The sequence below is a fragment of the Glycine soja genome, chromosome 12 (genome assembly GCF_004193775.1).
Source record: "Glycine soja cultivar W05 chromosome 12, ASM419377v2, whole genome shotgun sequence".
Taxonomy (NCBI): Eukaryota; Viridiplantae; Streptophyta; class Magnoliopsida; order Fabales; family Fabaceae; genus Glycine; species Glycine soja.
In genome coordinates, this window is record NC_041013.1 from 36,489,703 (window position 1) to 36,503,550 (window position 13,848).

At 33.0% G+C, this 13,848-nt stretch overlaps 2 protein-coding genes across 5 annotated transcripts; one reads left to right on the top strand and one right to left on the bottom strand.

The window, feature by feature from the left end:
* The first annotated feature begins 4,924 nt into the window (after positions 1 to 4,924).
* Positions 4,925 to 8,784, top strand: LOC114380183 (bromodomain testis-specific protein). Of its 4 annotated transcripts, none has more exons than XM_028339137.1 (8): positions 4,925 to 5,130; positions 5,272 to 5,784; positions 5,883 to 5,960; positions 6,057 to 6,300; positions 6,523 to 6,613; positions 7,145 to 7,283; positions 7,740 to 8,153; positions 8,301 to 8,784. In XM_028339137.1, exons 2-8 carry the CDS (start codon positions 5,323 to 5,325, stop codon positions 8,496 to 8,498), a joined length of 1,626 nt encoding a protein of 541 aa, XP_028194938.1. In that variant the 5' UTR covers positions 4,925 to 5,130; positions 5,272 to 5,322; the 3' UTR covers positions 8,499 to 8,784. The 4 variants fall into 4 exon arrangements, with proteins under 4 accessions (XP_028194938.1, XP_028194936.1, XP_028194937.1 ...); XM_028339135.1 differs by having other exon boundaries at positions 5,313 to 5,784; positions 8,301 to 8,777; XM_028339136.1 differs by having other exon boundaries at positions 5,316 to 5,784; positions 8,301 to 8,777.
* A 773-nt stretch (positions 8,785 to 9,557) lies between these two features.
* LOC114378280 (tRNA pseudouridine synthase A-like) lies at positions 9,558 to 12,389 on the bottom strand. Its single transcript, XM_028336850.1, has 10 exons — positions 12,016 to 12,389; positions 11,895 to 11,951; positions 11,736 to 11,813; positions 11,605 to 11,658; positions 11,381 to 11,463; positions 10,950 to 11,049; positions 10,812 to 10,874; positions 10,163 to 10,435; positions 9,962 to 10,022; positions 9,558 to 9,862 (listed from the first exon to the last, which is right to left on the bottom strand). The coding sequence occupies exons 1-10, from the start codon at positions 12,250 to 12,252 to the stop codon at positions 9,759 to 9,761; spliced, it is 1,110 nt and encodes a 369-aa protein (XP_028192651.1). The 5' UTR covers positions 12,253 to 12,389; the 3' UTR covers positions 9,558 to 9,758.
* Positions 12,390 to 13,848: the final 1,459 nt, after the last annotated feature.

Genomic DNA, 13,848 nt, shown 5'->3' on the forward strand with positions numbered 1-13,848 from the left:
ATGTACACGTTCAAACTCAGCAGCAATTTGATTTAAAGCATACCTTGAAACCATTCCAAGAAGCCTTTTGTATAAGGTAACTTTAAAAACATGTCCAACCACATGTGTATTTGTTTCAAAGGATGCTTTAATTTCAGTGTGTTATAGCGTGATCATGTTGTTCATGGCATCCCAAACACTACATAAGTCTCCAAGGCTATTATGTAATACACTTTTAAAAGCCCAATGAGCATATTCAACCCTTCATTTCAAATACACAAAAAACAAAAAACAATAAACATATACAATAATTAAATTTCATCAATTCATTAACCTTAATAGAAAAAGTTGAGCATTTTCATACCTGTTTGTTGTTGGGTTTTCTAAGTGCATCACCTTATTCGTCCAGGCTGTAATAAATTTTTCCTTGTGGGGGATTATCCATGTTTCGTTAATATAGTCAACAAACATTGGCCAAGGTGAACAAGCAATTTCAAACTTCTTAAGGCATTCATGGAACTGTTGTTCGAAAGGACAATCAACCAGACTTCCCCAGGCATCCATGACATACTCCCAAGCATTTTTTTGACCAATTAGGGATTTACATTTGGCCTTGACATTCTTGTCGATGTGAAACCTGCACAACAAGTTTGTACACTCAGGGAACACAGTTTTCACTGCATTTATTAATGTTAGGTCTCTGTCAGTCACAATAACTACAAGGAGGTCATCACGTCTTAAAAATAGACCTCGAAACCGTTCTAAAGCTCATACCACATTATTAACATGTTCACCCTCCAGATATGCAAAAACTAGTAGAGAATGTTATCCCCGTTGGTGTCACCCCAACAAAGTCAAGTAGTGAGAGTTTGTACCTGTTTGTTTTGTAGGTACTGTCTATTAGAAACACCAAATTACATACATTGCATAACTTCACTGCATCAGGGTGACACCAAAATATATCACATACCATGTCTTCATCCTTTAATCTATGCCAATGGATATATTGATCCCGTTCAAGAAGCTTCATTAGATGTTGCATTTCAGTATCACTTCCTCTAATGGAAGAACGGTATGCACTTCTTGCATTGTATATTTGTTTGATTGTTGTACAACTATTGACATTGTGCTTCTTCAACGTTAGCAAAATGTTTTTTGGTTTCACCATTGACTTGGTCATATCAGCAATAATTGTCTTTTCATCCTTAGTTAATCGCCCAGCGTATGCATGTCCAACTAATGACTTGGCCAATTCATGATTATGAGTCTTACACATCAACTTCACCATCCAACCTTGCCCTCCAATCACTGATTTCCCACAAAGCTTGAAGGGACACCCACATTTCCTACTCTCAGTATCTCTTCTAACAAAATCTTTCTTCCTACACCCATACTGACCACTCCTTTCACAACCAATTAACACAAAATGAAGTCCTTCCTCTACTACTAGTCTGTGTCAGACCTCATAATGACTGCAACAAATCCATTTTCATGAGCAACTGATCAAGCCCACTGCAAAACATCATCTCGGGTACCAAAAACCTACAACTCAACCCAAAAAAATTTAGTCTTCTACAACACATTCATTTTATCAAAACACTAACAATAATGAACATTATTACCTGAGAAGTTTTGAACGCATCCGAGCAATCAACATGTTGTTCATTCACACCACATTCTTGTTCATTTTGATCATCCATATCAACTTCTTCATACATTATATTGTCATACATCCATTGATCTTCGTCCATCTTAACAACAAATCAAAAATGTCCACATCATATAAAATTCTACATATTCTTTTAGTGCACACCATTTTATACAAACTACAATTCATAGTCATATATATCAATAAAAAAACCCTATATCGGTCCCTATACTTTATATTTAATTTCATTTTAGTTCTTACCATCAAAATTTGATTAATATTATCAATAAAAATTAACTACATAAATATTACCAAGTAATTTGTAACTAATTTATCATAAGAAAATTTGTAATAAAAAATAATTTATAATTTATAACTAATTTGTAGCTAAATAATTAAATTATATACTAATACTATATATAATTTGTAATAAATAAATAATTCATAATTTGTAATAAAATGTACATTATAGGGACTAAAAAAACACTGTCAAACTATAGGTACCAAATGAGTAATTTAACATATTAATAATTAAAAAAATAAAACTTTAACAAATTAAAAAAAACCAAAAAACTCATACGGATAAACTACATTCGTATGCTTTATACAGATGAATGGATGTAGTTCATTCATATGCTTTATACGGATGAACTTCGTACTTACGGATCAACTTCATCCGTATAAATCATACAAATCAAGTTGATTCATATGTGAAAAATGATCACCACTCAACTAGAAAAGCCAAAAAATTGTGTACCTTTGACGAAATCGAACCAACAACCGCAACAATCACCGACCGGTAACACTTTCACCTCCACTGAACCGCTACCTCTCTCAACAATGGAAAACCAACACGAAAGGGAGAAAGGGAAGCACAAAACCATAAACGCATAAAAAAACAACAGAAAAAGCAACTTAAAAAGGAACAACATGCCAAGGGCATTAATGAAGAATGTTGGGTGCACCTAGCAACACCCTTCCTAAAGGCGTGGGAACTAGGAACATGTTGCTATTTCACTAGAGTATGGTCAGGACAAAATTGCCATAACAATAGCATTCCGAATGGCTTTCTTTACCATCCTAAGCTAAATTTATCAGTCACAAAATAGTTACTTGTTAGGAACTTGAAAATGGTAATAGTTCCTCTCAACATGTTAATTTCAGCTAACTTTATTTGACAAACAATGTCTTGTTCACTCAGTTCTTCAAAACAACTAGAGTCACTGATATATTTCTTTCGTATTAATATTTTATGGGTTAATGTTAATTATTAATTATTAATTTTTTTTATCACCAAAGGATTCAAACCCATAATCTTTTTTTTCTCTCTTCTCTCTTTACCACCAAGTAAATCTTATAACCTCATGTCCTTTTACTTAGTGGAAACCAGTTTTGAGGTCCAATCCCATGTCTCACCTTTCATTGGAATTGGTTACCATGTGATAGTTACATAAAAGTTATCCTAACACTAGTGGAAAAATTATGATTTATTTTGCATTCAAAATATACAACAATAATAAATAAGGAAAAATAGATTTGTGTACCTGAATGTAAGTTCTTGAAGCAACAAGTTTTTTATTCAATAGTGACAGACTCTACGTGTATCCACACCAAGACCTATCAACTCTTTGACGAGTGGAACTCTAAAGAGTATATCCTCTTTCTACTTTTCAAGTCTAAAACTAGACTAACTTTTCTCATTTGTGTCTAGTGTCCTTTATCTTGTGTAAATGCTTCTATTTATCATGTTAAAGAGATATGGATCTTTTTTCAAAGAAGTATAATATTTCCTTCCATCATTTATAGCTTAAGGTTAACTCTAGAATATAGTATTATTGTCAAACTCTAATAAGCTAACACATTTAATCAATGAATAACTTAAGAAACTCTTTTCTTTTTTCATTCGATCGTCTTGGCCAAGGTCTTAATTATATCATAAAACTCAAACTCATTACCTAAGAGTTGATGGATTTCTTCTTGATTAATCATTAATTCTACAAGTATTTAATCATGTCCAATATTCATTCAACTAGTGTCCTAAGAGATTAGGTGTCTAAAATTAAAATATAACAAATAACTTATTAATTACTATGATAATCTCGAGTCAACTCTCTGAAACTATTATATTTTTTCTTGAGCACTCCCTATTAACATGTCAAGATAATATTAACTATTAGAAATTTTTAATTGAGTCAATTTAATAATGACATCCAAATATACATCATCTATATATGTAATTTAATAAATGAAATCTATTAATCTTTATCGATACATATATATTGATCTATCTGGATTATTGATGTCATGTTCACGATAATCCTACAATCAAGAACAATTTAGATTAAAATTATAAAAGACTTATTTCTCATTATCATAATCTTTATCATGATAACAAGTCTTTAATTTTAATCAAAGACTTGTCAAATTAACAATTTAATAAAATAATAAATATGATAATAAAATAAAGAATAATTCTTTACTAAAATTTATAACATGATAGATTAAATCTTGAACATATATATTTATCCCCATCACTATATTCATCTTATCTATCTTGACATGAGCTGCTTGTGACTCTCAACATCTACATTTTGAACCACTTGAACTTGTAGAACAAAAAAACTATTTAAGCCAAACCATCCGAACATCATAGGCACCAAGATAGTTGATTTTTCCTTCAATGAATTCTCGGTTAATTGTCGGAGTTCTTTTGATTTATAGAGATTTAGATTTTTATTTTTTTTCAATATATTTTTTTATAAATAAATAGTATATGTAATATTTTTTACTATATTACTATTTAATCATAAACTGACATATACAATAAGATTGTTGATTTTTATCCTAATTAATCTTAGGATTATATTAATAATAATTTCTGGTTAATATAAAATTAACCTTTCTTTTAGTACATAATTATCTTTTAAACTATTTTTTTTCTTTCAACCAACCATATTTTTTTAATTTTTAGTTTTTTAAATGGAATTTTAATATTTTTTTAAAAATGCCAACATAATTAAAATTACTTATATTATAATTTAAATTATTTATTATAAGTCTAAATATAATTTATATATTAAAATATTCATTTATTGTGATTTTTAATAATATAAATAAAATATTTATCTTGTGTGATACACATTAAAGTATTATTATAAATAAATTTGATATTAAATTAAATATTAATGGATATTTAAATGATTTAATATTTAATAAATATAATAATGAAAATTCATAATTTAAAGATTAAATTGATAAATTTGACCGATTACTAATTATTTGAAGTAGAAATTTAGTAGTAAGGGCACAGAGAAAGGGCAGAGTATATCCTAATGAAACGAAGCGTTTTGAAGTTGAGAAGATAGCAGAAGAAGAAGGGAAGAGATCCATTCCATGGCGTCGTCGTCTTCAAACTGAAGACCGGAGAGAGTCACCGTCGTCACTTTCCGGAGAACAGAACAGAACAAGTGCATAAGAGAATCATCGAATTTTCATTCCTTTGTGTAATTTCAATTTGTTCCCTTCTCTGCAAATATTTAATCTTTAGTTGCTCTTTTAATTGTTTTACTCCATAATTAAAAAAACCACACTTTCTTGTGCTTAGTACTTTGTTTAATTAATTAGTTAATGGCCTTGAAATACAGTGTGGTGATTTATTTATTAAACTTGGGTGGTATTTGGTTAGAAGATAGAAGATGAAGCGCAAGCGTGGGCATAAGAAAGGGAAGGCAAAAGGCAGCACTAACCATGGAAGCAGTGGTGCTGATGCTAACAAGGAAGAAACCTCTGGTTTGGAGGTTGACACACCTTCTTCCACGGGGACCGGGATGGATCAGCAGCAGCATTACAATCTTGCTAACATAAATCCTGATGGTTCTGTTGATAAGGCTATTGGGCGTGTTAAGGTGAAGCTCAAGACACCTAAAATCTTAGACTCCCAACCCACCTCATCTGATGCTCCCAGTCCCACACAAAGCGATACTGAGAGAATGGAAGATAGTGCAAATTCTTTGCCTGATATGAAACTCAGTACTCTGTCTAAGAGAGCTGCTAGCATTAAAATTAAGTCTTCATCAAACCACACATTGTCGGCTTCCACTGAGATCACCCTCCCAAAAGAAAGAAAGAATAAGCAGGAATTGGATGCTTCCTTAGTGGTCTGTTGGACCTTTGGTTTTGTTTGCTATTTTCAAGCATTCCATTATCAATTATAATAATAATAATAATAATAATACATTTGCTTTGTTCTGCACAGGTTTTAAGGAAGGTAATGAAAATGGATGCAGCTGAACCCTTCAATGTTCCTGTCAATCCTGAAGCTCTGGGAATTCCTGTATGTAACTTTTTTCCATCGATTTTTTATAAAACATGGAACCATTTTCTTGAAACGATTACTTGTGTCTAATGTCGTAATGCTGTCTGGAACCAGGACTATTTCGATATCATAAACACACCAATGGATTTTGGAACTATATGTAACAATCTTGAAAAGAATGAAAAGTATATGAATTCCGAGGATGTATTTAAGGATGTTCAATACGTTTGGGACAACTGTTACAAGTATAACAATAAGGGTGACTATATCTTGGATCTTATGAGGCGAGTAAAGAAGAACTTTATGAAGTACTGGACAGCAGCTGGGCTATACAGTGAACAATCAAAAGGGACCAAGGGTGAGACATCTATGTGTGTGTGTGTATAATATATATACACAATCCTTCCCTTTTCCTTTGCAAGTATGAAAGATATAAAGCATTTAGCTATGCCAGAATGAAGAACATTACTTTGCATACATAATCTTCTGAAAACAAATGATTTTCATTTCATGTAAAATACTTTACTGTGGTATTCTGATAGCAATATGGGTGTATGTTTTCATTATGAATCACATACAGAGAGGACTTCAGCAGAAGATATTGCACTTTCTGGTGATGGAAAAGCAGGGAAGGGTGGTCAATTGAAGCAGAAGACAAAAAAGCGTCATGGGTCTGTATTTTCAAACTGCAATTTAACCCCCTATTTATTATATTATAATTCCTTATGTGGTAATTCTTCTTACAATGGAAATGACTTAGTTGCTATCATGTAAACTAAATGAAATCACTTGTTGATAATGTTCATTGTGTATTATGATTAAGTGAACAATATAAGTTTACAAGTAGATTGTAATTGTAGACTAATACTTAATTCTCAGAAATTTGATTCTGTCTGATAGTGTATCTTTCTTAAAGGTGGGTTATAAATCTTAAGTAAGATAGAAAAGAAGAGAAGCTTTTGTTTGCTTTGGGAATTGCATTTCCTTCAGATAAGTTCTGTAAAATGTATCTTTTGGTTCATTTGTAAATGTAAGTGATTCTAAAACAGATATCAATAATGACGCATGACATGGGATTCCTTGCTATTAAGTCTCCCCTCCCCCCCCCCCCCCCCCCCTCCCTCTCTCTTTCAGTTCCCATTGTATTGATGATGAGAATTGTTAATGGATAATGGTTCAATGAAATTTTTTTCATTTTGCAGAAGACACCATAAACATGATTGTTTATGTGCTATTTGTGTTCTAAAGCGACGTAGGAAGGAACGGGAGGAGAATGCTCGAATTGCTAGAAGCAATTTTGGATCTGGTGGTGATAAGCATGCTAACGAGTTTAAGCACGAGGTATTTTAATGGCTTGTTGCCTACACTTTATCTTTTGGATAGATGTCTAATTTTTAGAGGCAGTTTTAGGGTATATACATCATGTCTCACTGGTAAAATTCCTAACTGAAATGATGGGACCACAACGAATTTACTTATTATATATTTTTCTGATTTGATATTTTCATTATGGTTATTATGCTGTAACTCATTAAGAAAATGATTGAAAAGAATATAGCTGGACTGGCTTTATATCTCTGCCTTGGTGCAATTTATTAAGCTAGTTATCATAAATCAATGTTTTTAAAGTAGCATGAAGATGATGTTCTCCTGTTTGATTCCGTTATTGCCTTTGGTAACATCTGAATCCCTGACATAAAATGAGGGTCATAGTACAAGCATTGAAGAAAACTAAGCATCTACTTTATTATTAAGTGGACAATGACTTAAAATAATTTTTTACTACCTTGTTTTAAGGAATCAATACAAGTAGAGAGTCCTGGTGGTGAGGATTCATCATCAAATATAGATGAATCTATGGGCACTGATGGAGATGTTGATGAAGACAAAGGAGAGGTGGCAAAGATGGAGATTAGTGAGAAGCAGTGTAGCCCTTCTGAGAGAAAGCATGTGAGCATTGATGTTGATAATGATGATGACAATGATGACCATGGCCTAGAGGAAGGGGAGGAGGAGGAGAATGGAGAGGAAGAAGATGAGGAAGAGATTGAAATGAACAGCCAGAAGGGAGAGATGAATGAAACTTTAAAACATGGTGGAACCTTGGAAGAGAAATCAAATGTTGGTGATGCAACCGCTCTACATGATGAATATAGAACAAAGCAACAAGAAGGACAATCTGCGGCAGTCCAGCAACAGAAGAAACACAAGGTATTTCCCCAACTGTTTGTTCTAGCAAATGACAGCATTTGCACAACCCATCGGCAAGAAATCACATCCTAGAATGCAGTTACATTAACTTGCCAGTGTGATTATTTGCGGTTAATTAGTGTACTAAATAGTTCAATCTGTTTGTAGGGGTCACAAGATAAACAGCAGAAAGCTAAGCTCCTTGAGAGCTTATATAGTGAAAACCACAAGCTTTCAAGTTTATGTGGAATTCTCTTCCCCCAAAATAGTCAGTCTGTCTGGAGTGGACCACACTCACTAATACAGAAGAGAAATTCTGCTCGTACTAGTTCAATTCACGCTGCTATTAGGACTTTCATGGGGTAGCTTTTATCTTGATCAGTTTATTACACTTCCCAGCAGCCTATGTCATTAATATTTTAGTTGACATCCCTTCGTTACATGATGTGTGTATTATAGTCACAATTTCTTGGTAGCAACAGCAGATTTTGTAATTTTTCTTTCTGTTCTTTTTATTTTCTCGTTATGCTATGGAATGACGTATATGAAAGAATTTGTGCTTCAAACCCGTTTTACTTTATAAATCATGAAAGTAAAAGTAAACTGCCACTTGCAGTCATAGCTCAAGTGGTCAAGTTTCGTTTAGAAACTACTAGATTTTGCATTAAGCTACATTTCAAAATCCTATCATGTTATTTGTCAAACGAGTAATCTAAATTCTACTGCTTAATGTTATCCCGTAATCTTATTGTCAATCTCTTGTTCGAGCGAAATGTTAACCATTGATCATATTTTTTTAAAACAAAAAAGAATGTATTAACTGTTTAACTAGCTTGGAGACTAGATGTATCATTTACTTAAAACACAACAAATTACATTGACTTCCTCGAAAAAATGATAATTGATAATCTCATAATTTGGAAAGATTCTAATAAGATTGATAACTGGCAATCTCCTAATTTGGAAAGTCTAGCCAATGGCTTGATTAGACAAATGCCATCTGGCTAATTTGCTCGAACTCTTGCAGCTCTATAGCCAAATATGAAAGTTGAAATCTTTGTTACTTTTGCATTTTTTTTAAGAACAGGGACAATCATAGTGGGTTTGGTTGCTCATCAGTGAAAATGGATGCTCATCATTTTGGTGCATCTTTATTCAAAAAAGAAAATCACTTTGGCACATCTAATAATAAAATCATTCGTACAAATTGGACGTCGAAATGTGATGGTATGAGCATTTTTTTAACTTTTTTTGCTGAATGTGCATTTGTTAAACTAATCCGGACACACGTCCAAGGCAACAGAAAGACGTACAGTTTTTTTTTTTCTTTTTTCACAAAAAGATATACAGTTCGCAGAAGATAATTTTTATACGTTTATTTTTTATTTTTTAAAGTAAAAGAAAAAGTAAAGATGGGAGTCCGAGTAATGTTAAACGAAAATTAATAGAGATAGAACGGACAAAATTAATCCTCTGCTGGGGGACTTCCAAGGATATAAAAACCCTTAATGGCACATTTACACAAAATATAAAAAAATCTAGTCCATTGGATTGAAATTGAATCCTACAGCAGCTTTTAACTCGAATGCATGAGTGTTTCCGAGAGACCCTGAAATATCTATCTACTTAAGTGGTAGGTAGATCATATTTCACCTCTCCTAGGTAGAGACCACATGCCGGGGCCATTGGACTTGCGGCAGTAACAGTCTTCGCATTCAAAATTCTCTCAACTGAAAAGTGCATCATGTGAGAAAATTTTTAAGCCCAAACAAAATCAAACGTTAGTGAATATATTGTAACACGTAAATAGAGATGAATGGTATGAGTACCATCCGGAATTGTTAAGTTTCCAGTGCCAGCAGCCTTGAGAACACCAACAAGTAGTCTAACCTGAAATAAATTAGCATCTGTATTCAGAACAGATTGGATTGAACATGCAGGACTAAATCACAACGTAAAACAGAAACTTCGTTGTGGCCTCAATTAACAGGAAGATACCCAGCCTGATGGTAAAGAAAAGAATACCCAACCTGGTGGTAAAGAAAAGAACGCGCACGTGCTGTTACCACCAAGCAACGATGTCGCCTTCTTTTGCCAAATCCTGCATCTTGACTTGATGTAATTACTTTATCAATGCTTGGATTAGAAATAGGAGGAATGTCAGTTTCAGTGTTGTTGGAGCAGCTACGAAGATCACCACTGACTTTATTATGTTGTTCTCTATCCATTAGAGATGGAAAATATGGACTTTCAATTACCTCATTGACACTGAGTTCATCCAAAGTTCTAATAGGTGACTTTGCCTGGGATGGGGGAATTCTACATCATCATATGTTATGGATAGTTCAAAGAGACTTTTACATGAGATGTTGTAGAACATCAAAACAGGAATGATGATTTTGAACGGGGGAAAAATGCTAAAAACACTTAGAAAGAATGTACATAGAGCATTAAACTAAAATAAATCCTTTAAATGAAAATTCAATCATAACTACAACTTCATAATTGTGAAGCTTGTCAAATAAATCACTGCATATTGTGCAGTCCCTATCATCCTTCAGAGGAATGTAGAAGAGAGTAGGCTTGCAAACAAGGTTCCAATTTGGATAAAAGTGTAAAACTACTTATTAATTAGAATTTTATGAATCATTGTTTGGAATATTGAAGAAAAAAGACAACCTGACAACCAGCTGCCCTGAAGGAACTAAAATCATGGCATCCAACAAGAACTCTGCATGCTTCCTGCATGGATATCATCAATAACTTGAATAGCTGCAAGATTGAGAATCTAGTAAGTATAAGGAGCTGTTAACTAACTTGCATAGCTGGAAGACTAAGCTCCTCAGGTACATGCCATGCTCGATCTTTCTCGAAGGTTGACAAAGGCTCTGGCCCAGAAAGCAACCGATAGAAGTATCTGAATAGTAGTTCCAAATAACTATCAATTACTGCAAATGGTCATAAACAAAACAAAAGAAGTTCCATGACAATGCATGGAAATGTAGCCAGATTCAGAAAATCTAGGATGAACCTTACTGTGATACTCTCCAGTGTCACTATTATTTATTATAATAGAGTACAATTTCATGGACCAAGCAAGTTCTCAATTAATAATCCAACAAATGCCATCTAAGAATGACAATCTTGCATCGAATAGAACTTTACAGAAGCCAGTGACGTTACATACAACACGACAATTGATAATCAATGTATGTTTAGTCTTTGAGAAGAAAAATCTAGATACTCACGTGCGCTCTTGCGCTTTAAATCTTGCATGAAAATCAGATGGAACACATCGAACATCAATAACCATTAAGTCACTGTCGTGCTTCTAAAATAAATCAAATTGCCAAAAAAAAAACTGTTAGAGCTTTTGAGCGGACAATATAGTCAAGTGACATCAGCTAATAAATGGAATTTGAGAAACAGTTTAGGTTTTCAGAAATGCAACTCCTTGAGTAGAAGAAGATACCTGTAAGAAATGGTTTACAGCTCTTCCAACGACAGCAGGTTCATGAGGTGGTAACTGCACTTATACAATTACAAGACAGGATGAGCATGAGCATGAGCATATATTGATTAATATGAAGTTAAGTAACGGACCACTTCACCAGGCCTCCTTTTGCTGATGCGTTGAATATCAACATGACAAACATTTGACAAAGCATGCACTCCAGCATCCTGCACAGTTATGTTAATTAACATATGACTGTCATATATTGTATTGAAAATTGTAAATTGTAAATTGTTTGTGATACTCACAGTTCGACTTGAACAAGACACAGAGACTGGTTGGCCAACAAATTTGGAAAAAGCTTCCTACAATACAACAAGAGATTAGATTGCAATTATGGATGGAAATGAAATGGTGATCTGATGTTACCTCAAGAGCACCGACGACGGTACGGACATTGAGCTGCTTCTGAGAACCGGAGAAGCGAGTCCCAATATACTCGATTGCAACCAAATAGCGCTGAATCCCATTCCTAGGGTTTTGGCTCATTCCTTCTTCTTCTTCGTCAATGTCACTGTCACTCGGATACTCGATTTTTGATATCTTTGACGGCCTGCTATTATCACTGCATTCCAAATCCACGGTATGCTTCAGATTCTGTGTCATTGAATTCTCACTCAATTTTCTTTCAGCTCCAACCTCAACTCAACTCAACTTCTTCCTCTTCTTGCACTTCTCACCATACCAAAAATAATTAAAAAGTTTCCCTATATCTAAAGCCTTTTTTTTTGTTCCTCCTGCTAAATGCTAATTAGTAATTGAATATTGAATAGATAAATATAAGTCAATCAATTACAAACTAGGATATACAGTTTCTGTCAAAAAAAAAACTAGGATATACTGATATACAGTTGTTACCAAACAAACAAAAAAACTATGATATTCAATCGTTCGTTAATTTTTAATTATGGCTTAAGCAAAGTTATGAAGAATAATCCGGCGGGTCGGTAATTGATTTGGTTTGACTTAGTATATATTAAAAATTTTAAAATTATATATATATATATATATATATAATATAACTAAGATTAATAAAAATTTATTCATACTCTAAAATCTAAAATAATAATTGAAATATTAAAGTTGATAACATAAGTCCACAAATATTAATTCAATAACATAATTACAAAAGTCTCGGATTTTATTTTGGAGCATTTTTTTTTTTTGTATTACGTGAAATGGGTTTTAAAAACCAAGTTGGATAATCGGATTTATCCCAAATCGACTATGTCTGACCGGGTCTGGCTAGGTCATCCCGAGCCAGATGCATGACCAGTCTAATAATCAAATCAGTCCGATTATGCCGTTGGGTTCTAATTGGACTGGTCGGATCAAACCAAGTTTTTAAACTATGAGCATAAGTGTAACAACTTTCATATTTCTATTAAATTCTTAGTATTTCTTTCTTTCTTTCAATTTTTGTTTTTCACGTTAATATAACATTGGTGTGAAATATTTATGAATTCTAAATGATTAATAATATCTTTCAACAAACAAATTACTTTTACGATATCTTTTCTTTTAATTACATCTTTTTCATCGATAAGAATAAGGTTTGAACTTAAATTTCAATTTAGTTTCACTCTGTATATTAGTGTTTAATTCTTACTCAGAAAAATAAATTAATTTTTCTTAACCTTAGAAAAAAAAAGTAAAAGATAAGGATATATAAAAAAATTACAATAATTTTTTTCAAAATTAAGGCAAGTGATAACCCAGTTCCCCAAAAATACTAATTAAGAAACTTAAAGTCGAAAGACTCTTTTTTTTTTCTAGGGAAATAATCTTATATTATATCATAATCAAGAAAGTGTTCAATAAAAGCACGACTAAAATCAAAAACTTGTGGACAAGCGTAGGATCGAGATACTCTAGTCAAGTTATGAGTAACTTGATTGGCTTCTCTACTTACAAACTGAATTCTACAGTTATGAAGATTACAAATTTTTTTAGCACAGATACATAAAATCCGACCAGCTTCAAGTTCATGAAAGCGCTTTGAATGAATAGCATGAGGAATGGCTTTGCAATCTGTTTCAATAATAACATTAGTGAGCTGAAGGTCCGAAATCCATTGGAGAGTAGAAAGGACAGCATAGGATTCAGCTTCTTGAGGCTTTGGAATTCCCTGGAACCAAGATATGGCTGAGATGAACACTCCTTCAGAGTTACGAATGCAAGCAGCGAAGCCAAATTTGTTGT

Coding starts and splice junctions, on each gene's coding strand:
- LOC114380183 (XM_028339137.1), top strand. CDS start 5,323: ATGAAGCGCAAGCGTGGGCATAAGAAAGGGAAGGCAAAAGGCAGCACT. Junction 6,614..7,144: donor AAGACAAAAAAGCGTCATGG/GTCTGTATTTTC, acceptor TTCATTTTGCAG/AAGACACCATAAACATGATT. Junction 8,154..8,300: donor AGCAACAGAAGAAACACAAG/GTATTTCCCCAA, acceptor ATCTGTTTGTAG/GGGTCACAAGATAAACAGCA.
- LOC114378280 (XM_028336850.1), bottom strand. CDS start 12,252: ATGACACAGAATCTGAAGCATACCGTGGATTTGGAATGCAGTGATAAT. Junction 11,952..12,015: donor CCGTCGTCGGTGCTCTTGAG/GTAACATCAGAT, acceptor GTTGTATTGTAG/GAAGCTTTTTCCAAATTTGT. Junction 11,659..11,735: donor AAAGGAGGCCTGGTGAAGTG/GTCCGTTACTTA, acceptor GTATAAGTGCAG/TTACCACCTCATGAACCTGC.